Source organism: Aspergillus pseudoviridinutans (assembly GCF_018340605.1).
Source record: "Aspergillus pseudoviridinutans IFM 55266 DNA, scaffold_10, whole genome shotgun sequence".
Classification (NCBI taxonomy): Eukaryota; Fungi; Ascomycota; class Eurotiomycetes; order Eurotiales; family Aspergillaceae; genus Aspergillus; species Aspergillus pseudoviridinutans.
In genome coordinates this window covers 535,343-560,471 of record NW_025091290.1, presented here as the reverse complement: position 1 = coordinate 560,471, position 25,129 = coordinate 535,343, and the positions used below count along the sequence as shown (strand labels likewise).

Here is a 25,129-nt window from a genome sequence, read left to right as displayed (position 1 = left end):
AGATGTCAGAAGCATATCATCAACGTAGATAAGAAGATATTCATCATCTGCGCGCTAGTAAACGCAGGGGTCTTCTACTAGTCGCTCGAATCCAATTGAGGTGATTCCATCATCGAATTTCTCTACCGAAGGTATCAAAGGCTAGGTTGATTCGTCATTCCAAGATCATCTAGATGGTAAATCTCCTGTGGCCTACGTCTCCTTCGCCAGAGCGCCGGTTAGTTGGTATACGAAAAAGCAATCAGTGCTTGCTCCATCAAGCACAGTGGCAGAATACTGTGCCTACGATGCAGTGATCAAGGAGGCTCTTTGGTTGAGAAACTGTTGAGAGCGCTACGTTTGGATGCGTCTGATCTGCCGACCCCGATCTACACTGACAGTGATAACGGTTTTGATATTATACACAAGAAGGGATTCCGACCATCAATTCAATGGCTAGCGAACCGATATCTCTTTGCTAAAGATGAGGTTCAGCAAGGTCTTGTCGATTCGATACTGATTGGAGGAAAAGAGAACGTCGCCGGCGGCCTAACCAAGCCGTTGCGCGTGCCCGATTTCGCAAGATTCCAGGAGATGCTACATCTAACGAAAGTTGATGCCATTGGAGACGACGTTGAAGAGATGATTTGATTGGATGGGGCAACTGAGCGGCCTACGCAAAGAAGAGATTCCGAGCGGCAACGCGGCAGCGAACGATATATTACCGTATTAGGAAATAAGCAGGGCATCATGTATGCTAGATACTTTGGGCTAGCGAGGCCCGTCTTTTTTGCTTTGGGGTGTTGGGGGAGGGGGGGGGGGGRGAAGGCCGGGGGGGCTGCTTCTCAGAGGTTCTGCCTGCGGGCAGACGGCCCTACGATAATCTGAGGGCTATCTGCCTCGGTTAGATAGCTTCGAGCATCTCTCTCCTTTTCTTTATCTAGAAGAGACACAATTACAAGAGCTTCATTCTTTATCTCTTACACAGGTTATGAGCCCGGATCCCTAAATTTGGCTTACTATCATGATATAAGGTCACTGACGACCAGCTATCACCTGGAAACAGTTCTTCCTTTGCAGCCTCGACTCAATGCCTTCCATATAAGCATCTAAGACTGTAGCTGTCAGGAGGAAGCAGGGGCATTTCTGATTCACTTATTAAAACTTCAACAGTAGTACCTGACTGTACATGCTTGTTCTAGCATTCATCCTCAATAAACGCCAAAATGAAGTTACATGGCCCTGAATGAGCACACGCGTCCTGCTGGAATACATTTTTAAGTCAATTAACATGGGTAGGGTCAAAAAGTGCTGGCACACAGTGGAGGATGAAATTCCAGATGATGAGAAATATCTTTGCGTGGCCGCGAAAGTCTTCCACTATCCTCGCCACGCTTCTCTTCAAATTCCCAGAGTCATGACAGCAGTCCGAAACTGACGGCAGTCCTGCGACAGCCGTCTTAACTGGCCGACGCAGCTTGAAAAAGACGACAGGCACCGTCTGCAATTGCACAGAAAATATTATCAAGTACCGCCTAGATGCGGCATAGGAACCTTCTCATTACTTGATCATAAACAACAGAGAGTATACCGATTAACGGGATGACATGTAGGGCCTGGCAACACCTAATCAACGGCCGGGGAGTAGCTAAATGACTAATAATGACTAGGATATAATTTTTATAATGAATTGTTGAGCGAACTAGCGGATGGTAGCTGTTTAGCGAGCTCGCGCTTACGTTCTATCCTCGGCCAAAAATATACCGCACGAACCTCCAAAAAATCGCAAGACCGCCAATGTATAAAGGCTAAAAGTGGTTGAAAGTCCGGAAAAAAAGTTAGATGTAGTCGATCACGGAGACATCTGCAGGAGCAGCTGTGCGAGTGCGCGCTGGGACGCCAGTCGAGAGGGATGATCATCAGCAAGGGTTCTCCCCTCTACCATGACCACATGCTCAAGTAGCTTCACAGCCTGTTTGATCTGCCCATTTGCTTGATATGCACTAGCAAGTGCATGCTGAGATGCTAGTTGAGAGGGGTGCTCTTTGGCAAGTGTCCTCTCCTGCACCATAACCACATACTCAAATAGCTCTACTGCCTGTTGAATCTGCCCATTGGCTTGATATGCACTAGCAAGTGCATGCTGAGATGCTAGTCGAGATGGGTGCTCTTTAGCAAGGCTCCCCTCTACCATAACCACATGCTCAAGTAGCTCCACTGCCTGTGTGGTCTGCCCATTGGCTTGATATGCACTAGCAAGCTCATGCTGAGATACTAGTCGAGAGGGGTGCTCTTCAGCAAGGGTTCTCCCCTCTACCATAACCACATGCTCAAGTAGCTCCACTGCCTGCGTGGTCTGCCCATTTGCTTGATATGCACGCGCGAGTGCATGCTGAAATGCCAGTTGGGATGGGTGTTCTTCAGCAAGGGTTCTAACCCCCAGTGCGACAACATGCTCAAGGAACTCCACTGCCTGCGTGATCTGCCCATTTGCTTGATATGCACCAGCAAGTGCACACTGAGATGCTAGTCGAGATGGGTGCTCTTTGGCAAAGACTCTCCCCTCTACCATAACCACATGCTCAAGTAGCTCCACTGCCTGTGTAATCTGCCCATTGGCCTGATATGCACTAGCAAGCTCATGCTGAGAGGTCAGTCGATCAGGGTGCTCTTCAGTAAGAGTCCTCTCCCGCACTATAACTATATGCTTAAGTAGGTCCACTGCCTGCATAATCTGCCCATTGGCTTTATATGCATGCGCGAGGGCATGCTGAGATGCTAGTTGAGATGGGTGCTCTTCAGCAAGGGTTCTTTCTTTCATTTTAACCACATGCTCAAGTAGGTCCACTGCCTGCATGATCTGCCCATTTGCTTCATATGCACGCGCGAGCTCATGCTGAGATGCCAGTCGATCAGGATCCTCTTCAGCAAGCGTTTTCCCCTCTACCATGACCACATGCTCAAGTAGGTCCACTGCCTGCGCGATCTGCCCATTTGCTAGATATGCACCGGCGAGCTCATGCTGAGCCGCCAATCAAGAGGGGTGCGAATCATCAAATTGCCTCTTATGCCAATTATAATGTTCTTCAAGGTAATTGACGGCCTCCGTCACCCGGCCATCCGCTGAAAGGCACATTGAAAGTTTGAAGATCAGGTGATACCTCGTACTTTCAATTTCGATTTCCGCGTTTTTGACTTCTTCCCTTTCCAGAAGGCTTATTACATGCGGTAGATATCCCTTCCATATGTCTCTGTTCGTATGCTCATCACTGGGAAAAATCGCTTCCAGTCTAGTCAGTGCCGTGATTGTCCATTTCGACAGAGTTGCATTCTTTCTCAACCAGTTACGCGTCGCAAGGTGAACAAGTCGGTGGAGGTCGAAAGACTGTGCAGCAGACCGTCCGCTCACAAAGGCATACCCTTTCAACGTCCCGATCGCTTCTGTCCATGCTTTACGTGTTGGTGCTGGCGGTAGAATAGACTGCGGGATATCTGCTGGCTCTATAGAAGCCATGAAGCACAGTATATCAGCAGCAAAGGGTTGAGTGCGTTGGATTTGCTCGAAGGAAATAAGCCATGTTGTGGCCACTGGGTTTGTATTTTGATGAGTTCGCCAATCGTCCTCAAAACCTTCGCTCAAAAGATCAATTACCCCGTCCTCCTGTCCTGACAACAGCGATCGATAGTCCGAAATGGAACTCACACAGTTCTCATTCATATAAGAAGCAGCCTGCACAATCGCCAAAGGTAAGTAGACAAGCTCCTTAAGAAGCAGCACAACTTCCTCTTTTTGGTGTAGAAGAGACTTATCGCCCAAGCGTTCGGAGAGAAGCTCTGTCGCTTGTGCCTCGTCCATTGCTGGAATTTCGATCATGTTTTGCTTTGCGAGCTTTGCTGCAATTTTCCTGAAATGTGTAGTGAAAAGCACACTACCTGTTTTACTCCATGGAATATATTCGCTCAGCCCGCATGGCTCAGTGTTGGCTTCTGTCTGGCCGAACCACATGTTCATGTCATCCGCGTTATCAAATATGAGTAACCATTGGCCAGCGTTACCGTCGCATAGGTAGTCTTTCAGGAGTTTTCTGGCGTCAGCTCGCTCCTCATCAAGTCCTGGCAATGCTAGCTGTTCGGCAATCTTTAAATATGTTCGTTTGAGAGCTTCCAAGTTCGTGGCTGGGATCCAAAAAATTGAACATTCTGGTCGCGTCTCCTGGATTCGATAAGCAATTTCGAGTGCAACCTGTGTTTTGCCAACACCGCCAAGGCCGGTGATCGCAACCTTGTGTTGGCGGCTGGGTGGGAAAAGCAGCTCTTCAAGCTTATCAAGCTGTTCATCCTGGCCAGCGAAGCCTTGGTTCCTCGGGAACGGAATATTTCTAAAAACACCATGGCTATCTGCCCAATTATCAGCGGGGTCCTTGTTATAGGAAAGCTTCTTACATGTTTTTAGCAATATCAAGTATTCATATTCCTGAATTGGGTGAGCTCAGGCGTACACAGGCTATAGTTTCTTTTCCTTACACGAACAACGTTGTCGAACCGGAGCCCGGTGGCATCTTATCAACCATTAGCTCAAAGCCAATCATCGCTAATATCTAAGCGAAGCTTCCAATGCACACACATTGCTTCTGCCTCAAATTTTGTACGCAGTCTCGCACCCGGAATCTTTGATTCTGGTGTGCTATGTACTCGTGTGTTGCTGCCTTGATCAGGCCTTGCTCCTTATATTCAGTGAGGCCAACATTTTGCAGTCCTTGCTCCATATTGAAGCGGAAGAAATGCTGTTGGTTGAAATGCCCAGCCCATCTGGCAATGAATTTCCGCTCGGTTTCTTCTGTCTCTGTGGAAATTGCCTTGAGCGTTTTAGAGAAAAACTTAAAAAGATTGTCTTTAATCGCTCGTTTGCCGGGATTGCCTGTTCCAATCGAGATGAAGCACTTGATGAGGGGTTTCAAATCTCCTGTGTCTGGACACCAGATATTTGAAGCCTCCCCCTCCACTTCGTCCACTGGATTTTTCGCACCCAACGCACCATCTACAAAACAGCGTGGTCCGATTAGCACGGGAGTAAAAAAGCCCGTCGCGGCCGACGTTGCAAGGGCAGCCTCGCAGATGGTCGCCGGTATGTCAGGTTCCTCAGCTAAACTATAACTTCGTAGTCGAGTCACCCCAGATGTTTCTTTGGCTGTAGCACATACGAACCTTCGCCTAATATCAGCTACTAAACCAGCCGTCATTCACGCATTGTCCACTTACACTTTGGTTCCACGCTCGCGCCCATTATTGAAGGGTTCTGTCCCACTAAAACCGTGACGAGCGGTAACAGCCATGATCGCGTCCTTGAGCTTCCCTGAGTCGAATCGGGACCTAATTTTTAGTGTACTGGTAACAGGCGGAAATTTCAGTTTGTCCTCAAATATAACCTTTATGAGTTCGATGTATGCCGAAATGCATTCATCCACGTCCATTTCAAGACGGCCCAGCATAATGGCGATAAGCCTGCTAGTATTAGCCATGGCGGACAAAAGAACTGCTGCACGAACCCGCCTGTGCTCGTTCCACCGATAAGATTGAAGACTTCGCACGGCTTCACAGAAGGAAGCTTAGCATCACAGCGTTCATGATTTAATCTGTCCATGATTGTCTTCAAGATGAAGAGCGTCGACAAGCCCCGTACACCACCCCCGTCCAGCGATAACAGGCAAAGCCCTGTGGTGTCGACTGGGTTTGGCTCACCACCAGTCTTTGTCGGTTGAGCATGCATTTTTCCCGGATATGATTGTATGATAAGAAGAGGATAACTAAGAATGATGTGGAATAAACAAAGACGTCTTTAGAAACTGATATCTTAAGTGGTATTCCCACTGAGCCGAGATCAAACTAAGCTGAGGCCTGGCGTAAGCAGGAGATATTCCGATTGCGAAGCGCCGGGCAGCCTAACAGAGGATGATAAATAAGGACTGCGACTCTGAGTGACCAATCAAAATACTTAACGCTGTGATTCCATCTCCTGCATAATAGGTCACAATCGCCCCAGTTCAATGTACCACCACCACCTTTCCGCCCCTCCACATGCGAACAATCACGCTCCCACTTTATGCGGCTGTGGAAAGCCTCTCCTATCCTTAACTAAAAAGCTACCCTGCAAAGCATGTTGAGGGAAGCTCCCTTCGCTTTTATGACCGGCGAGGATTTCATGAGATTTGGGTCAGCAAATATTCTTATTTTGCTTGGTCGACATGGCTAACCCTCCAACCCCGCTATCCCCAAGCCACTGCATTATAACCGCATTAGCCTACAGGAGCGGATCCATTAGAGCCCATTCCCACCCTCCGAGACCCCTGTGCGCGGTTCAAACTCGGTCTATCCCTGCTCCATCAGCAATGATTTCAGCTCAGCTTCCGTAAGGGAACGTGGTACGTCCGAAATTGTGGATAGCAGGCACAGAGTGAAAAGCAACTCAATGACTGAAGTCGCGCTGGAGCCTTGCCCACAAATCGGGATTGAAACAGATGTCGATTGGACACAAGTCCCGCTCGGATTGGATCTCAGGGCCTCAAGTGTAACCAGGGACTCAGACGTGGACACGAACATCGACCCAAACACAGGCTAAATCCTCTTCGCAATATGAGTACAATCACGCAGAAGAACATCAGCATGGAAATGGCAACATGTGGATGAACAACGGAGGTGATCAACGATATTGAAGACCGACATGGACATCCAGAGGCTGATGGCGACGCCAACACAACCAAGGCAAACGTTTATTAAGCAGTCCATGGACCAACGGACCTAGTCCCTTAGTCCGTGAACGGCCGCACTGCGACCGACTTTCTCCGCCCCTGATTAGTTAGTGGGGGTTTAGTTAAATGCTGGTTCGGTTTCCTTCACCGCCTACCCTCGTTCTGCCTTCCATGGTCCCTCGGCCTCTACTAGCTTAGTCTATGCCTGGATCATGTCAGATTCGTTAGATCAAAAGAGATGACTTTCTTTCTTGGTGTGTGTTATCCTCTTGTGGTGTTCATCGTCATAGTCAGGGGCCCTGTAGCTAAAGTGGACTTATGCTAAGCCTACCCAAGTGCTGACTAATCTAGTGGCGATTGGGGGAACTGGCGACAAAAGTAAAAGAACATGATTGTCGTAGCTCAAAGAATTAGGTAGGCATGGATCCTGAAGGATTTCCTGCTGGGCTTCGGATAATGGATCCCATGGGTAAGACAAATATCTACCTAGATACTCCATCAGCGAAGATGGTGATGAGGCTAGACATGGATTCGGTGGCTTTTTATTATTCCCCTGTTTTCTCGGCGTCAGCGAATCAGTGCCTCGACTATGGAGTGGGCATCTAGCAGTCTTGGCCCCTGGGTAATCAATCAGAGGTGGACTACAGAGTAAATATACCCCTGGCTACAGTATGGCTAGTAACCGCTGATGGGACGCCTCTAAGGTGATATATGTCAAGTCTGATCTCTAACGTGCTCCAATCTTTCCCACATGGCCAGTGCCTGGTACTCTCCGTGGTTCAATATATATCTTCCCCTACCAAGAATCCTCCATTATTTGGATTTATATCCGCGGCCTGATAACAGTCCAAGAAAAGATATTGCAGAACCTTACTGATGCTACTATTTCTTCCCCAGAATACTCTTCAAGACATTTATCATGCCAGAAACCGAATTCATGCTGTATTGCAGCTGAAACTGGCGTGTTTGCAGAGAACGGTCGACAGGACACGTGACTGATCAGGGGTGTTGGTAGTTAACAATCGCGATAGGAACAAGATCTCTAGGCCACTTCTGACCCACGTGCGGCTATTCTGTCTAGCCAGAAATCCATCCGGACGGAAGCCTACAAGGTGCCAAGTGTCGCTGCGGCAAAACTATGCTCGATCCAGTATAAACAACAAGCATTTCGTGCTTTGACCCTATGAAGACTGACAGACGGAGGATTGTCGATCCAGGGCTCATCGAGCATTTAAAGTCCGGTGCGCCCTGACTTCCATTTAATCACTTGCTCATCCAACATGACTTCTATCACTGTTCTTCCAAGTGAGCTCCTCGCTCGCATCATCTCCTTCCTTGACCGGCCGTCCCTGAAGGCAATCCGGGAAACGAGTCGCCTTCTGTCACAGTTTGCTACTCCACGGCTATTCGACACTCTGCGTCTGTTTCCGGACGAAGAGAGTTATGAGGCGGTCGATCACATTACGAACCATGCAAGACTGAAGAAAATGGTCAAGAAGGTCTATGTCAATACGTGCGAAGATGACTATGTCAGTCCATATCGCTCGCAGATCGATGAGTGCAGCATGCTAACATGCCTCAGGACGATGATGACGAGGAGGAGGAAGTCGAATTGACAAAGGATTTCAAGGACAGAATCGCGAAATTCAAAGACTGTCCAAATGTGCAAAGCGCCGTCTTGCGGTTTGACAAGCATTGTAGTACCGGCCGCGAGGATTGGATGCCAGAGCATCCAGAGACCATCGCCTTTCGCACAAAAACTCTTCGTGTCTTCTTTAAATGGCTGGCCTCGTTCGAAGTACCTCTGCGTGAACTCGGCATTCGTAACATGCAAGATGTCAATGTCGGTGATGATCAAATATCCGCCAATATCGAGAAAGTGCTGCAGAATTTACGCACTCTCCGATTAAGCATCGTGACGGAGCACAACGAAGCCGCCCCGGAGGATGACCTTGACTTCCCCGAGCCACATGACTTCTTTGCGCAGCTTCCATCCGTGTGGTTGAAGCCATCCGCGTCATCTTTGGAGCATCTGACGCTCTCCTGCGACAACTACTTCGGCTTCTATCCGAAGCTGGAACTAAGCGAGGTGCATTTTCCGCACCTCAAATCCCTCGCCTTTGGTAATTATTGCTTTGTGCGGGACTCTCAGCTGGAATGGATCCTTTCGCATGCAGCCACTCTGAACGAACTATCCTTCGACGATTGCGCGATTTTATACGATGTGTGCCTCGCCGAAGAGCATGTGGCCGACAGGGGTCCCTTCAAGAAGAGCGCAATGGAAACCCGTCGAGAGCTTGAAGGGGTGCGGCAAAACTACTACCTCTCCTACGATAAGCGGTGGCATGATTACTTTGACTCCTTCCGAACAAAGCTACCTCATTTGAGGCGGTTCCTTATCGGAAGCAGCGACTGGGGTCATGGCGTCCCGTTCGAAAAGGAGGAAGAAGTCAAGATCTGCTTGCAGGAAAATAGGTACATGGTCTGCTATGATGGATACGGACCCAGTCCGTATCTTGAACCAGGCTATGGTCCTCACGAGTGGGAAAGGGACGCACCCCAGTGCGATGAGGAAGATAGAAACTCCTTACGCCTGCTCTTTGAGAAGACGGGGCAGAGAGTCGTCAAGATCCCGTTCTTGAGACGCTACCAAAATTGGAGCAGCGAGGACTAAGAATTTCAAGTCGGATGTGGGTTGAATTCTGGGGTGCCGGAGATTGAAAACCGATATTCTCTACTCGCACTGATTGATTTGATACGTGATACAAAATTACGCGAATGTTCAATGGACCTTGCCGAGGACTGCTGCTTCTCCCATCTAGTTGTTCCATACTCAAGCCTCAAACGCCGGTCATTACTAGAACACTATTGCTCGCTCTGTAGAACCGCTGTACGTACACAAGGACGAGCAGCACGCCATAGGAAGAGGGAACAACGTGTCAGTCAGCAATAGTCAATCAACCAGTCCTCGAGATCGTCCGTGGTGGGACAATCGAGGAACAGAGAGCCCCGAAACCCAAATGGAATTCAGCTTTGAATTCTCCGCCAACACAATGGCAGAAGAGTATCAACCCTAATCGAAGAGAAAGCTGTCTCATCCGAGAGCTCGGTCAGCTCAATTGCCGTTTCCGCCGATCAGGGCCATCGCCCGGTGGCCAATCGGACTTTCGTACCTGCAGCGACGGACCCGAGGGTTAGCGGAGTGAGGGTGGCAGCAGGACTACCGTTAGAACTATTCATGACTGTTTGAGACGAACTATGACCGTCGGGTGATGAATATACATTGCAAGGATAATGTACGCAGTTGAGGTTGTTGACGACAAATAATGTATTATGCAAATTGAAGCAGATTGTTGTGCCGCAGTTGTGGCGCTGATGATAAATGATCTGCTGGTTTCTATGGCTTGTACAAGTTAATATAACGAGTGTGGCTGTGGATTTGACAGTGAGACTCGGGATTCGCCGAAAAGGGTAATTTTGAGGCATCTCCGCTTCTCCGCGGAGTGCATAGTCTCCCAGCCAATCAGCGCCTGTCTTTCTGTGACAGTTCCTGGTCTAGACTCGGAAAGACAAAAAAAGATCAAAAAAGGAGGGGCAAAAGAAAGAAAAAAACTTCGACCTTCTTAAATCTCCTTCTAAAAACAAAAAAAAAAAAAAAATAGAGGACCACGCTCTACAGTCACATTTCTTACCAGCCGCCATGGGTAACGTAAGGGCTCTCCCTATATATTTATTCTTTTCTCTGGCTTACCACAGGTTAACAGGGAGCCAAAGCCGCATCTAAGCGTGAGCGCAAAGCCAAAGACGCCAAAGGTACCGCAACGTCGCAGCTGAAAGTGGTATGTATCTACTGAATATCTCTAATGGTTTTCATTCCAATATCACAACGCTCACGAAAACAGAACGAAGCTGCCAAGGATATCATCTGCGCCACTTGCAGGCAGACTTTCCTCAAGACCACTCGCGCTCCGGCACTGACTGAGCATGCCTCGAATAAGCACAACAAGACGCTCCAGGACTGTTTCCCTGGCTTTGTAGAAGCCCCTAAGAAATGAGCAGGAGTCGTTGCACTTTGGTTGATGACTCTAGCACACTTGGGAAGATGCGCATCCCACGAGTCGGAAAATTTGCTTTTTTTCTTTTGTGTTTGCAAGCGGAAGTGATAGCGATGATGTAGCATGAATGGACGATATTTGCATTAAATCAGACATGTGATTTGTAACGTGAGTGGGCGGGCGGGGCCATGAAGTACTTAAACACGAGGCCCTGACGAGACCTCGAGGACATGTGAAGAACATCTGACTTATCCTGACTAACAACAGAAAGCAGCCTGGCAGCCGAAAAGTAGACACTGATACTGACCAGTTCGAAAGAAATAGCGAAGTACTGGTCAAACAGCAAGAGAACTTGCGGGAAATGGGTGATCTTATGCGCGGCATTTAGGCGGACCAACCACAGCAAGTCCATGCGTCAAATCAGGGCTGCCTGGCATGTCATCCCTGCCCAAGTTTCTAGATCCGAGAGATTAGAATACCACCAGAATTCCATCAACTGTCAAATGGTGGAGCTGACGGAACCATATATGGGCTGAAGCTTGACGGGCGGCCACTCAGAGTTAGCGACGAAACCACGCGAAGCATATTCGGACCCTTGGGAAACACTGGTGCCTTTTCCATCAGGTTGGCTGTTGTAGGCAACCATAAATCTAGACCCCATCTAAGCTTTAGTAATAAATAGTTACTACTCATCCTCAATGTTCAATGTCCAATGTTCAAAAGTCAGTCTATATAATTGTAGACCTGTTGAAATTTTATCTCAGCCCGTTGGGCTGTGTCTTTATCAATGTCCTTACAGCTGGCGACGGTGGTTTTGTTAACCGTCCTCTCAGCTGTGAATAGCAGCCAGGCGCTTGAAGATAGCGTCTCAGCTCTAGAAAGTAGAACGACCTCTGGGACCTGCGGTCCCTCTGCTGGCAATGCAGTCTGTGCCTCGGGTCTTTGCTGTGGGCCAAATGTATGTCTTCGACGGACTGGATACCTTTCCTTTGAAAAGGATAATAGTACTTACCATGATTGAATGACAAGGGAGTTTGTGGTACAGGAGCCTACTACTGCGATGCGCCATCCTGTCTCTTTCAGTACGGACCGGCTTGTGATACCAACCAGACGCCCTCAGGCTTGAATACCTCCTCGGTCCCGCGGCCAAAGATCGGCGACGTTCCATACGGAGTGAGCATTCGAGCCTGCAATGTACCCGGCAAGGTTGCTCTCACATTTGACGACGGGCCGTACATCTACACTTCGGATTTACTAGACTTACTAAAGGCTCGAGGCGTCAAGGCGACCTTCTTCCTTGTCGGCAACAACGGCGGCAAGGGCCACATCAATGATCCCAAGACCGGTTATCCCTCGCTCATCCGACGAATGCACGACGAGGGTCATCAGATTGGCAGCCATACATGGAGCCATCAAGACCTATCGACTCTTACCCAACATCAACGATACGATCAAATCATCAAGAATGAGATAGCCCTCAGTGATATCCTGGGGTTCTTCCCGACGTACCTGCGACCGCCATACATGTCTTGTAACTCAGATTGCCTGACAGACCTACGTGACCTTGGGTATCACGTAACCAATTATAATATCGACACGCTGGACTGGCAGGAGAACTACCCCAACAGCCAGAATATCTTCAAATCCGCACTACAGTCCGGAAACCCAAAGACGAATAGCTTCGTCTCCTTAGCGCATGACATTCACAGCCATACCGTCCACGATTTCGTGCCTTTCATGATTGATTATCTGAATAAGCAAGGTTATACGACGGCACTCTACGGAGAATGTCTGAATGATCCTCCTTCGAATTGGTATCGTTACCCAACGGGATCACCAACAGCTAAGAAAGTTGCCACATCCATCAGTGGGTCGTCTGCCAGCACTCACAACACCAGTCAAACGGCTACGCCCACAGCTGCAGAAGGGGGAGAAAGCGCGTTTGGAAGCCGTACAGGAAATGAAACAACGACCACTGCTGTCGCTATGGCTTCTAATTCGGCCAAGTCCGAAGGGTTCAAACGATATGGCATGACAGCACTAGGACTATGGGCATTTCTAGAGTTTCATTTCATGTGGATTATGGGCTCTTACCCATAGATGTATTCGTGTACAATTTTTTTTCGTCACCGTACTTATAGAGGATGGCGCTGGATTACAGGACAGCTGCATATATTATTTACTACTCATTCAGTGTCAATAACGCAGTGGATGGATCTGCGTGCAAAAGGGATACACCTGCAACTATCACAGGTATCCTTCTCAACCACCACCGGGGGCTACGAAAATGAAAGACCAAAAGATAGGAATCTTGGATGCGCAATTTCAAGTTAATCAAAAAAAAAAAAAATTTGCACACATCCAGCGAAGAGCGTCCAGCATGAACTGATCTACTTGGTCCATACCCATATCCACTCCAGGAATCTCTTGCCGTTCTCCACGGTTAAGCCAGGCTGAGGGAACTCCAGCCTGCCCTTTCTCCTGTCACTCGAGACTTGGACACAATTCCGAAGATCCTTGGATCTCTCTGGTCCCCATTGGGAGAAATTGAATCCATGTCTCCGGATCTTGTAAAAGACAATAAGCAGGATAAAAACCGGGATCTGTCAAAAATTCAATTAGCAGTGTGCACTGTTGATAGCCGCGAAATATTTGCCAGAGTCTAAGCAAAGACGTACACTGATGTAGGAGGCAATGAAGGTCCGGATATCAAATGGGTCTGTCAGGAATGCATTGATCCCATTGAATATTAGCAAAATGATACATGCCACCATGCCGAAGCCCGCCTTGAGCCACTGCGCATGGGATTTGTACGGGTATCGAGGGTGGTTTCGATCATAAATCCCGGCCTGGGTCTGGGGATTGTTGCCGTACTTCTGGGCTTCGTTCAGTCTGGAATAAAGACGTTAGTGCTGCGGCCATGTTCGCTGAGAACTGGGTAGATAAATACGTCTGGTAGAAGCATAGATAGGTCGCACAGATAGTGGCATAAACAATCAAAAACGAGACCGTGCAATTGGACGACAGCTCGCTCAATCTCTGATTCAGTATGTTAGCTGCAATCCAAATCTGCTCTAATTGACGTGAGCCACTCACCGCACCAGGCGCTCCAGTAGGCCCCAGGTATGCCACCAGCATTACCGCAGCCGACACAAGGACGGCTCGCATCGGGACCCCTGCACGGCATTGCCGGAGCCTCCGCGTGATGAACTCCGGTCCTGTTTGGTCTCGAAGTGCGAGCGTGTGGAGCACTCTGGAGGCCACATACAGGTTGTCCGATGCACAGGTGGCTGCAGAGAAGAGGAACATTGCGTTGAAAAACTGGCCGAGAGCGGGCAGTCCGGCCTCAACGACCGCAATAATGAAGATCGAGTGGGAGCCAGTAGACTGCCCAGCGCCGTTGATGAATGGGTGGTCGGTGGGCACAAGGAACGACGCTGTCAGGATTGACAGCGCGTACAGGGTAATTACGCGCAGCGAGATCTTCCGCGACGCCATCTTCATGGCCTCCGAGTCGGCAAGGGCTTTGCTCTCGGCCGCAGTGACGGTGACCATGTCCATGCCTGTATATGAGAAGAAGGCCTTTACGCACGCCGTCCTATGTGAAGACATAGTGAGTCGATCGTTCTTCCGGGTGTAGATACTGATTATCGACTATAGTGCTTACCAGACGCCAACAAATCGTCCGGTCCCGCCACTGATGGTTTTGTCGAGGTTTCCATACTCATCCTTCACATGGTAGTCCGAGTTGAAGAAGGAGTACGGGGTATTCCAGTCTAGAATCAAGCCTATTAGCCTCTTTTTCCCTCCGCTTGAGGGGTGTTCTTACACTTTGTCCCAAGTGGTTGACTGTAGTATGCGTTCGATCGGGCTGTATTATGCGTCTGTTAGCAACGAGGCAGCAATCATAGCTCATAGGCAGCACTCACGGTTCATGACGTTCAAAATGAGCATCATGAGGGTCATCATCGTGATGAACGTAATCTTGATGCATCCGACAATGTATTCGAGCTCGCCAAAGTACTAACCAACGGCGTTAGGACAGAACCACAGCGTATAGCATTACAACCCACCCTAACAGGAATCATATTTGTAATGACAACGACCACCAGAAAGACGGAAATCCAGAGTGCCGGACTGGTGTCCATACCGGTGGCCCAGCTGATGAATGTGCGTCCATCGTCGTACTGAAACCGAATTGAGGCTGCTACGGTGACGATTTGATCTGCTCCCATCACGACATAGGAGAACCTTGGGACAGTTAGAAAGGAGCCCGTGCACAATCTATGAGGGACGTTACCAGTATATCCAGCCGACAGCAAGACCGACACCCCGATCCAGAAACCGCCGCGGAAACTCCATCATCGGGGCATTCACCGGCATCAGAGCCGTCATCTCGCCTAGGGAGGAGATCACCGACGAAATCACAGTGCCCATAATTACGTAGGCAACTACTGCGCCTCCGGGGCCAGCAGCAGCAAGACATTTTCCGCTGGTCAGGAAGAGTCCTAGAGGGATATGGTTATCCGGCTGACTCAAGGTGTAGGGAGCGCGCGAGAAATACCATTGCCGATGGTTCTACAGGAGTAAGAGAAATTTGTCAACAATGGACATCCTAGCAAATTGTCGAGTACAGGCAACATACCCAGTGAATGCAATCATCTATCCCACAGAAACATGCAAGGTTAGCCTGTGTTCAGCGACTGTGCATTTGATGTCGCAGTTGACGTACATTGATCTGCCTCTCATTCAACACCCGCCTACACACCACCATAAGTCGAGGTCTTTCTCAGGCTGGCTGTGGAATGGAGTCTTACCAAAGATTGTGACCTTTCTGGTCGCGAACATCTTCCTCTTGTGATCCGTCACCCGCGGTGTCAGTGTAATCAAGATCAAACCCAGGACTCTGTATGGTAGAGCCCTCGTCCTTCATGTCGTGCTCGGTGTGCTGCCAATCGGCCGCCATTTTCGAGAACAAAAGAGCGATCGGGTTGGAGAACTGATGTATGCTTCTGTGCCCGTATCTGCAGCAGAAGAAAAGGGCGGGACGAGGCAGGAAGGAAATACTTGAGCGCTGCTTGGGCTGTCTCAATGCGCATCCGATCTGCTCAGCCTTCTCAGGATAAAGATAGACTGCGATACCACCCCAATCAGCAGGAATACGAGCTCGACAACTCAGCTAGTGATAAACACCAATAATCGTGGGGAAGCTAGATTAACACTGCATGAGATGTCCAATCATGTTAGACGCGGGATCTTCTAACGCAGGATTGGCATGTTAGCGAGGCCGGGGATGGCCAACCACCGCGTCTGTATGGATGATAAGGATCCTGGACGGGCTCCTGCCTGTCCCACCAACCATGTCGGTATCACGTTCCAGTTCACTGCCCAGACTGCGTTTAAGCCTCCTGCGGGGTTCACGAGGCGTCGACCATCGAGGATGAAGGAAAATGGAGTGTCTGGCCTGGCCCAAGCGATCCGTGCCATAAGTTGAATAGTTCCCCACAAGAATCCACACTGAGGCTTAATTGTGATCTTCTCCAAGGCCGCAAAAGTACTCCCTCGTGTTTATTGCTCTTCAAAAGGAAATGGCGACGGCTTCGCCATCGCCGGTATTTTCGAGTCTAACCGGAATCTGGAGTCTGTTGGCTCTCCGCAGCGACATCGACGATATCATCCTCGAGCTGCTAGGCCGCTTCAGCCTGGAGAAGATCTACGCTGACGCAGACAAAGAGGCGTATGCGGACTCGATTTTAACCTTATTAGTTCATCTCAGAGTGATATTCTTCATCCAGCGCCTCACGCTTCCTCCGGTCGGCAGCACCCCCGTGGATTGGTCACTCGGCTTTCTGGTGAGCTGGGAGGTGACGGTGAGGACGGTAGAATTCATCCTCCAGATCGTCTTGGATGCGCGCGAAGTCCTCTGGGACGCCCCATTGCGCGACGAATATGTCTCGCGGCTGGTGCTATCGACCGTCCAGATTCTTTTGCTGCACCCGAAGCCCCCGCCCAACTCTCGGCTCAGAGATCGTCGAGACCGATTTGCGCGAGTCCACCGGGCTCTTGAAAGAGTGTGCGACAATTATCCGGAGACGAATTCACCTTTTCTAGCCGTCTGTCGAGGAATCGCAGACGCTCTTCGCGCCGAACCGGATGCTCTGTCGCTTCCCCCGCGGTTGAAGCAGGAATTGCCATCCTTGACGGGAGATCTAGTAAGTCATGATCTGCCTTGGGCGCTAAAGGCACATCGGCTTTGTAACAGACATGCTGATATAATTGCTGGTGAACAACTAGTACCCTCTACCCAATTGCCTCTCGTCGTCCTCCATTGCGACCATCGTCCCTCAGCACGGTTCGTCGCAGAGCTGGTTGTCACAACTATTGGGTCTATACGACGTGTCGCAATTCGTTGTCGGCGCGAATATCCAGTTTGCAGTCAATACCAGGAAATTTTGTGATTCGGAACTGGAACGAGCATCAAAGAGCAGTCGCGATGCCGTGCTGCATGCTCTCAACCGCATCCGCTTACCTCCCTACGTCTCTGCGGGCCATCTCATCCCGATGATTAGTGAGGATTTTCGAATCGTCCTCCCTGATACCCCTAGCCTCGTGCAGCACCGACACGGTGGAAACGTGGTTGATGCGCTGGAGGCGTTGCGAGAGCGACTGGGTCATCGACTGATGATTCACCGCGTCAGTGATGGGGCCATGATGCACAGTGTGTCCCAGATAACCAAGTATATTGAGCTCCTGGACGACCCTAGCGACCAGCTGAGGTCGGCCAGCCCGGCGTTGTACGTCATTAATTGCCAAGAGTGCCATTTACTAGGCTCTTCACAGGTCCGAGACATGGCAAACCTGACCCTTCCTGTATGTAGCCTTTGTTCTTGTAAGGCTTGACCTAGGCTGAACCGATTCTAAATAGGATGATGCCGGCGGCGCGTCAGGAGTTGCCCTGCGCCCGGAGTCCAAGTGTGCGTTTTGTGGCTCGGCAGTCACCATGGTACGTGAAGTATCGCTAGCGAGGTATACTTGGGAGCATCTCAAGCCGCTCAGCCCAAACGTAGAGGCCATCAATGCGGAAAGGCATCTCCCCACGCAGTTCCTGTTGGCGCCATCGCGGCTTGACCAGCCGCGCCGCGACTCCGGAACGGCATCAGGACCGTCATCCCCGCCTCCCTTTGGCTTGTCTGGGTTTCCTCAGGGACGAGCAAACGCGCCGCGTGCGGAACCTTGGGTCGATAGTCCACCCCCACTGGGTAACCGCAGGATGAGTGAAACTCCTCCCCCGAGAACTGCCAGGCCGGCGGCGGGGGACCCTCCATTCTCTGCAGACTCCGTGGGAGGATTTGAACCCCTCAGCAAAACAACCACATTCACTCACACCAGCTCTTCATCGAGTGGGGGTATTCGAGCCCTCTCGCCGCCCGCTGCGCCAGATAAGTCACGGTCCAAGTGGAAGTCGAGATTCACCACTGCGAAAAAGGAAACAAGGGACCATGCAGACTCCAGCTCCCTGTCTTCAGCAACTCTAGAGACTCAGAAGCTGGAAGAAATTGACTTGAAAAGCCTCTGTCGCCGAGGAAAACATTCAGCAGGTGGAAAATTTGCCCAGCTTATTAAAGTAAGTCTATCACAAGACTCGACGCACTCGCTGTTCTGGTCGCAGTCCTCGATCCAGATCTGGGATGTCAGTACTTGTCCCCCTACCTTCAAGGATACCATCTCTACGGATGGATTCTGCATTCTCGCAGCTGTGACAGGAACACATGTGGCCTATATGACAGGAGACAGAGACCGGAAGCAGACGGTGAGTTTCCMTGCACCCCGTTGCGACGATCGCAATTTGATTCATCTGTATGCGGCAGCTGTGGATTCAAAGTGTGGACGGGCTGTCCGCACCCCGAGTGGAGTATCGCGTTGGGCCCACGCCCTGGTGCACGAGCATGACCGTCTCCCCCAGCGGAAGCTTCGTAGCGGTCGGATTCGACAGATCGACAGTCGGTCTATTCAACCCTTCCGAATGGCAGCAACCGCGGCTCCATCGTGTGCATGCTCGCTATCACCAGGACTGCAAGGACTGCCCTCCAATTGCCACCGTCTCCTTCTCCCATGATGGGCTCGTCCTGGTGTGCAGCACCCGAAGCGAACGGAACGGGATGATCCAAGTATACTTGTCCCATTTCCCATTCTCCGACTTCCAGGAGGTTTTACCCTGCCGGTACCGCGTCCCTCTGCATGAGTCAGAAGATAACGGTGTATCATCTGTGCTCTTTCAACCGGGAATGGGCGGTAAAGAGGACATCATCTGCATCACCACATGGACGCAATCCGGTGTTCCCATTCTCGTCCATCCCAACGGGGGCCACCGCACGGAGATTCGAGTGCAGAGCTCCGCCTCGTCCAACCACAAGGGCAAACTGGGCAATCGTATCCAAGCAGCTGCCTTTTCACCATCGGGGAGTGAGCTCGTCCTCGTAAACGACCAAGGCCATGTATACAGGGTGTCCAACTTGGGCTCTATCCCGATTGAGGTCCGAAGGGTTGCTACGTCCAAGGAGTTTACCACCAAGAGTGAATCCTTTGCATTGGCATATGTGCACCAGACGGACGAAGACTTGATTCTGCTGTCCTGGTCCGATTCATCGAAAGGAATTGGCTATGTGAAGAAAATCCCAATTATAACCACAGTATGTGCTCCGTGAGAAGCCTCGCCGCTTGATCTGTACTAATCTCATTTTTGTTGCCTAGGGGGAGATCCAACACCCTCAAAAGTCGAACATTGTCAATATCACTGTTCATCCGAGCCAACCAGAACTTCCCGAATTTGAACCCCCGGTGGACAAGGCTCCTGAGAAACGCCAGGTTCTAGTAAAACCTCCTGTAGAGCTCGAGGCTTCGGAGATTAGCCCTCCGCCGGTCCAACGACCTTCGAGATTGGGCCTTTTTGGATCTTTGCATGGGAAGAAATAGAGTGCCATCTAAGATCGCTATCGTAGCTACCGACTACGGAGATAAGGCTCTCCAGGGACGGGAAGACGACACAGGTCATGGAGGACACTGATACAGGGAGTACTTAAGTTCTCTTGATATTGAGTCGTGGAATCGACTCCCATTGCTCGCCGAGCGAAAATCCATCAAATCCTGCTGGACGTGGCGCAATTTGATGTACTTATACCCTTTAGTTATAATTAGGCAATCCTCGGTGCATCCTATCATCTCTACCGCAGGAACAACTGTAGTGCTCTTCGCGTAAGCATGATCTGACCGTATCTCGCAGAAGAGTACTACGTTGGATGATGAATATTACAGTCTGGCAACTTAATGATCCTCGATCAATTGACTAAGGGAGAGGGGCGAGGAAGAGGAACGCAGCGGATCGACGCATATGTTATGAACTATATTCTACCGAACTGGGGTCTATCTGGATAATTTTGGCATCTAGCCAAATTGATTTTATTCTATCGTCTTATTATCTCGTTGACTTTGGAAAAAGAAATATATACATAAAGGTTTGACGGTATCGTCCTATGAGTTGTTACCCGTGACCGCTCCCCAAATGTAAGCCGCCCAGCCCCCAACTGTCAGTAACAGAAGCGCCGTGAAGCAGTAGATAGAGATAGTTTTGTTGCGAGCATAGCATGTCACTGTGTGTCGCTCACGGATCATGCTGATGTGCTCTGGGCCTAAGGTCAGCCGTTGTTTCCTTGTCCATTGGAGCGGCGCCAGGCTGTCAGTCATCAGAGCCCCGACTAATATCGCCAAGCCGACAACAACAGAAGCTGCAGCGAGGAAAAGGTAGACGCGGACTACGCGGCGATACGAGTCGTTGTCAGCGTCTTGCAGTGCTCCGGTAATGATTCGGATGATGATGTTCATCCTAGGGCCAGGTTAGTCTCTCTTTTTCGATCTGTATGCGAACTCGGATGCACGTACGCGTTGTTCATCGTAATTTTGAGGGCATAAGCAGAGCCAAAGACGGACTGATGCCATAGTGTTGTGCGAATGCTATCAATGATGGACGTTGGGCCAAACGACACGGCAATGGCATATATTCCAAACGAAGCGGCCGTTCCAGACGTGGTCTCGGCGAAGTTGACCAGAACCATACTGAGGAACATTCCGATTCCACAGACGCATACTGGTAGATGTCAGAGAGGTTAGACCCATGGTTGGCTAGGGAAAACCTACAAACACTCGCGCGATTCCCTAGGACATCGATAAAGACACCCAGACATGGGACCAGAAAGAAACCTGTTAGAGTCAATGAAGGAACAAACTGAACGAGAGAAGCTGACCATCCGCACCTGCATATAGTGACAGAGAACTATACCATCCTGCTGTAATGGAATCCACGTTGAAGCGCTTCTCCGCCAGCTCGGTGGCATTCTGGCTAAAGACCAAGGCAGTGGTTGTCTGGAACAAGGAGAATGCCATGACAGCCCAGAACATCCAAGGGAGCTGGAAAATTTTCTGAAGTTCGAATTTCTTGTTCTTCTCAGTCAGAACCTCCTTACTAGCCGCGTCCTGCCTTCCTCTGTAATGGATATTGCAGTAGCGGTTGAAGAACCAGAATATGACTGTTGCAGCGTTGGTGAAAAGGTTCATAAAGACAGAGGTCCAAAAGACCCAAGCAAAGTTTCCAGTTTTCTATCCAGGTCAGTGATGCCGCTTCAAGTCGGGACAGGACAGCTTACTTTGGCGATAACGTTAGCTGTGGATTTGCCAACGAATCCGCCAATCTAGAAGTTTGGGTTAGCGCAGTATCTCAACAAGGTCCATTAGGGGCAGCACCTTTCCCATCGCTAGCTCAAAGCCAAGAGTAGATGCAAACCCATTGCTTGGGGGAAACCATGAAGAGAACATCTTGTACTGGGCGACCTGGGTCGCAATATCTCCAAGGGCTAGGATCACGCGACCTCCGATCATGAAGTTGAATGAGCGCACTGTAGTAGCTGCAGCAACGAGGATCGACCCGATGGTATAAACGATATTGCCATAAATAATCATCTCTAGAAAGATGTCAGTCGCCGAAAAGGAGGCATGGGATCAGCAAACGTGTTGACAGACCTGCACCTCCGATTCGATCCGTGATGACCCCACTAATTAACATGAGCACGGTCGCCATGAAATCCTCGCTGGCCTCCAAGAGAGAAAATTGAGTGTTGGAGACGTGCATTTGCTTTGGCGCAGTCAGTTGTTGTCTGTAGAGATGCGAATGTGACAATCAAGATCTACCTTTTTGATGGTGCTTTTCATGGCCCCTGTTACTCCAGAGCTCCAATGAGAGCCAAAACTAATGCATGAGATGAGAAATACAGCAAATATTTTGGCCAGTAATGGAGGTGGGCGTTTGCCATCGACAGCAGGATCGTGCTCTTCCTGGGAAGGAAACGATACGGCTGGCTGTTTTGTCTCCATAGTTGACTTGACCGGCTCCATGACAACGTAGAAGCACCGGAGTAGAACTCCTTTTGAATATGGAGGGATATAGAAACTAGAAGAGGATGGAAGTCATGGACAAAGGGGAACAGGGCCAAGGTGTCAACTGCAATGACATAGGCTGACGAGCAAGTTAAGTATTTCCAGGAAGCAGACGATGAAAATTCGATCAGATAAGATCCTGACGGACACGCAATGGATTGTGGGACACTCCCAGACTCCCAGCATTCTCATCGCTGCTAAGAGCCCTGGTGGGACTGTCCTTGGCTGGTCACTTGTATTGGTTCGGACGGTCGAAGCCAAGACGAACTACGGACAGATTTGGCTCAACAACCGTGGGGGACGCGCTGCCCATTGGCCAGATTTCCAAATGGAGCATTGATTGATAAGATTCGGCGACCTTCCGAAGCTCCCAGTGGATCATGTTACCTAAACCGGTCTCGCAGGATCAGATAAATGAGGATTCACATTGCTCCGATATCGACCGATTTCCGATTGTCGGATGGACATTGGCCTCGTGGTACGTAGGCAAATTCGCTCATCAGATAAAAAGGCTTAGACTCTTCCTTTAATTCCCCACAAAGTTGTCTGTCGGACAACTGCTGAACTCGCAAACAGCTATCTTTCTGGTTAATCAAGCACAGTAAACATGAGTAATATGCTCCGTTCGAACATGGACTTGGCCATTTCATTAGCGATTGACTCAGAAGTGCTTTCGCTTTTGGATGCCGCAATAATAACAGTAGAGATCCAAGGCACTAGCAGTATTACTGGAAATCCTTCCCCTCACACCCGCAAGCATGACTTAATTATAAAGCCAAGGCCATATAAATCCTCCTTAGTCAAGCAAAATTAATTGAATCAAGGCGGACAGCATGAGGGGCGTAATGAGCGATATCCTCCACAAAAGTTTTAATTTACATCATTCTGAATAACAGTGTACGCGGTCTCAGTCAAATCTAGGCGCTGGAGGAGACACATAGAATCATTACCACTTGGTCAATTGCACGACACTACGGACTGATGAGCTTATACAATGATCATACACTGGATATATACTTTTTGCCTTCTTTGCTTATGCCGAGGTATTGACCGTCGTTGTCAGACATAAACTGACAGCGATCGATCTTCTCCATCTAATAGGTCTTTCACTATGCTTTTAGCCATGGGAGCAGTCGTGACTCGAAATAAATGCTAATATATCGTGATGCTTATGTTAATTAGTGAACTTTAAAAGAAGATTGTCGGGCGTGGAGTATATATGAGCGAAGTAACATGGCAGAAAATTCCAGCAATACCAACAGTGACATATTCATTATACCACAGCTGGTGATGGTTTGAAAAATCCAAAAACAAGAAACAAGAAACTTTATTTCCGTCATCACATAGGATATCTTGACAGAAATATCTTGCTCTAAAGGATATGGGGCAGAAAGAAGACACTTGTCGGGAATCTCCCCTCTAAACACTTGGCGGTAGGGACGTCTAGGATGCACTGCAAGTCTGGTATAACAACGAGCTGGCTCATATGACTGAAAGCCCTAAAAATCATGACGCCACTTAGGCTTCAGTATAGGCTGGGAACTTCGAAGTATAGGGCTGATGCCATGGACAAAAATAGCAATCCGCTAGCTTTCAACTCATGATGTCTATTGTGCTCTCCGCTTTCTACTGCTCGACAAGCTTTGTGTAACTCTATTTCATGTGCTCGTAAAACTGGAGAAACTCATCCAATTACACCCATTTTCAAAGCCGATGCGCTCCAATCAAGTGAAGCTTCGTATTTGTCTCAGAAGCTGGGTCATATGCCGACCAGCTGGCTGAGACCAACTTAGTCAATGCTGGAGGACTCTAAGGTGCTTCATGCAACCGATATTTAACTGCCTGGTGGATTGTTGCCCATATATAGAGCCTTGATGCTCATATGCCCGAGGACTTCGGTATTCCAGTATTCGACCATCAATCCATTAGTGAATCAGTCAAACAGAAAACAGCCTCACACAATGCATACACCAACTCCTCTGACTATCTGCACTGTGCTTACGGCGCTTGCCAGTTGCTTCATGGCATCTTGGGCTCAAGACACGCCTGCCATAAAAGACTCCACTATCCTGCGCTCAACTGTCAGCTGCCCCGACTGTCCGGAGAGAAACTGCTACAAGTGCACACTCGGCCACGAGAAAACCCTTCGAGCAAGCACAGGCGGCCTGGCCTGGGTACGCTTCCTGGTTGGTTTCAAGCTCCCTGTCCCAGTTACCGATGGAACGAAGTGCACTGTGCAGTTCCCTGCCTTCGTTCGGCCTAATCCGTTCGCCGTGAATGTAACCGTTGCCCGAGCGCTGTCCTCCGACTGGGACGAAGATACAGTGGATGGCGAGAATGCTCCTGACTCCGGCGATATCTTTACTAGCATGTCGCTCGAGCCGTATCAAAACATGCAGACAATGGATATAACTGCGGCATGTAAGGCTGCGCAGGCCAATGGGGAATTTTCGATCTACGTGGGCACCCAGTCTGACAGTATTGAGATCTGGTCCAAGGATGCTGGTGATCCTGCGATTCTCCATGTCAATGCGCCTGTGTGCAAGGCATCCTAGACATTCGACGTTCATCTTGCTGCGGTGAATTAAGGAAGGGAAAGAAGCAGGTGTCTGCCACCAGTCTGCCGAACGAAATCATGGCAGTTTTTTGGTGATTCGGGGAGCTTTGGTGCATGTCGAATTAGTGATGTTTAATTTCCACCCTCAATGCGTATAGCTCTGTGTCCTTTCACTGCGTTGAGCATAGTTTTATGTATCTATGTTCTAGTTTTCTCTGGAATCTTCCCAGGGAGTAGGCAGTCCAACGCAGCACTGACTTGGCTTATCCATGAATTGAAAACAACGTTGACAGGCACCACGTCATAGG

General features: G+C 49.6%; 10 protein-coding genes across 10 annotated transcripts; 6 read left to right on the top strand and 4 right to left on the bottom strand.

Moving 5' to 3' along the window:
* Window positions 1-1,831: 1,831 nt before the first annotated feature.
* On the bottom strand, window positions 1,832-2,929 carry Asppvi_001966 (uncharacterized protein; the record flags this gene model as incomplete). Its single annotated transcript, XM_043307499.1, has 1 exon — window positions 1,832-2,929. One exon carries the CDS (start codon window positions 2,927-2,929, stop codon window positions 1,832-1,834), a length of 1,098 nt encoding a protein of 365 aa, XP_043163434.1.
* An 84-nt stretch (window positions 2,930-3,013) lies between these two features.
* On the bottom strand, window positions 3,014-5,746 carry Asppvi_001965 (uncharacterized protein; the record flags this gene model as incomplete). Its single annotated transcript, XM_043307498.1, has 5 exons — window positions 3,014-4,417; window positions 4,504-4,538; window positions 4,604-5,127; window positions 5,239-5,481; window positions 5,526-5,746. The coding sequence occupies 5 exons, from the start codon at window positions 5,744-5,746 to the stop codon at window positions 3,014-3,016; spliced, it is 2,427 nt and encodes an 808-aa protein (XP_043163433.1).
* Window positions 5,747-8,005: 2,259 nt separating this feature from the next.
* Asppvi_001964 (uncharacterized protein) lies at window positions 8,006-9,399 on the top strand (the record flags this gene model as incomplete). Its single annotated transcript, XM_043307497.1, has 2 exons — window positions 8,006-8,254; window positions 8,308-9,399. 2 exons carry the CDS (start codon window positions 8,006-8,008, stop codon window positions 9,397-9,399), a joined length of 1,341 nt encoding a protein of 446 aa, XP_043163432.1.
* Window positions 9,400-10,425: 1,026 nt separating this feature from the next.
* Window positions 10,426-10,780, top strand: Asppvi_001963 (uncharacterized protein; the record flags this gene model as incomplete). Its single annotated transcript, XM_043307496.1, has 3 exons — window positions 10,426-10,434; window positions 10,490-10,564; window positions 10,628-10,780. The coding sequence occupies 3 exons, from the start codon at window positions 10,426-10,428 to the stop codon at window positions 10,778-10,780; spliced, it is 237 nt and encodes a 78-aa protein (XP_043163431.1).
* Window positions 10,781-11,567: 787 nt separating this feature from the next.
* On the top strand, window positions 11,568-12,880 carry Asppvi_001962 (uncharacterized protein; the record flags this gene model as incomplete). The annotated part of the gene is made up of 2 exons (XM_043307495.1): window positions 11,568-11,738; window positions 11,810-12,880. 2 exons carry the CDS (start codon window positions 11,568-11,570, stop codon window positions 12,878-12,880), a joined length of 1,242 nt encoding a protein of 413 aa, XP_043163430.1.
* Window positions 12,881-13,170: 290 nt separating this feature from the next.
* Window positions 13,171-15,746, bottom strand: Asppvi_001961 (putative amino acid transporter; the record flags this gene model as incomplete). The annotated part of the gene is made up of 11 exons (XM_043307494.1): window positions 13,171-13,383; window positions 13,459-13,672; window positions 13,731-13,819; window positions 13,877-14,378; window positions 14,448-14,556; window positions 14,610-14,651; window positions 14,710-14,803; window positions 14,854-15,031; window positions 15,081-15,358; window positions 15,513-15,540; window positions 15,598-15,746. The coding sequence occupies 11 exons, from the start codon at window positions 15,744-15,746 to the stop codon at window positions 13,171-13,173; spliced, it is 1,896 nt and encodes a 631-aa protein (XP_043163429.1).
* A 348-nt stretch (window positions 15,747-16,094) lies between these two features.
* On the top strand, window positions 16,095-16,274 carry Asppvi_001960 (uncharacterized protein; the record flags this gene model as incomplete). Its single annotated transcript, XM_043307493.1, has 1 exon — window positions 16,095-16,274. The coding sequence occupies one exon, from the start codon at window positions 16,095-16,097 to the stop codon at window positions 16,272-16,274; it is 180 nt and encodes a 59-aa protein (XP_043163428.1).
* A 94-nt stretch (window positions 16,275-16,368) lies between these two features.
* Window positions 16,369-19,753, top strand: Asppvi_001959 (uncharacterized protein; the record flags this gene model as incomplete). The annotated part of the gene is made up of 5 exons (XM_043307492.1): window positions 16,369-16,992; window positions 17,075-17,650; window positions 17,706-18,590; window positions 18,649-19,470; window positions 19,532-19,753. 5 exons carry the CDS (start codon window positions 16,369-16,371, stop codon window positions 19,751-19,753), a joined length of 3,129 nt encoding a protein of 1,042 aa, XP_043163427.1.
* A 555-nt stretch (window positions 19,754-20,308) lies between these two features.
* On the bottom strand, window positions 20,309-22,222 carry Asppvi_001958 (putative MFS transporter; the record flags this gene model as incomplete). The annotated part of the gene is made up of 8 exons (XM_043307491.1): window positions 20,309-20,660; window positions 20,717-20,921; window positions 20,972-21,034; window positions 21,088-21,430; window positions 21,478-21,522; window positions 21,575-21,792; window positions 21,851-21,962; window positions 22,019-22,222. 8 exons carry the CDS (start codon window positions 22,220-22,222, stop codon window positions 20,309-20,311), a joined length of 1,542 nt encoding a protein of 513 aa, XP_043163426.1.
* A 2,003-nt stretch (window positions 22,223-24,225) lies between these two features.
* Asppvi_001957 (uncharacterized protein) lies at window positions 24,226-24,819 on the top strand (the record flags this gene model as incomplete). Its single annotated transcript, XM_043307490.1, has 1 exon — window positions 24,226-24,819. One exon carries the CDS (start codon window positions 24,226-24,228, stop codon window positions 24,817-24,819), a length of 594 nt encoding a protein of 197 aa, XP_043163425.1.
* Between the last annotated feature and the right edge of the window lie 310 nt (window positions 24,820-25,129).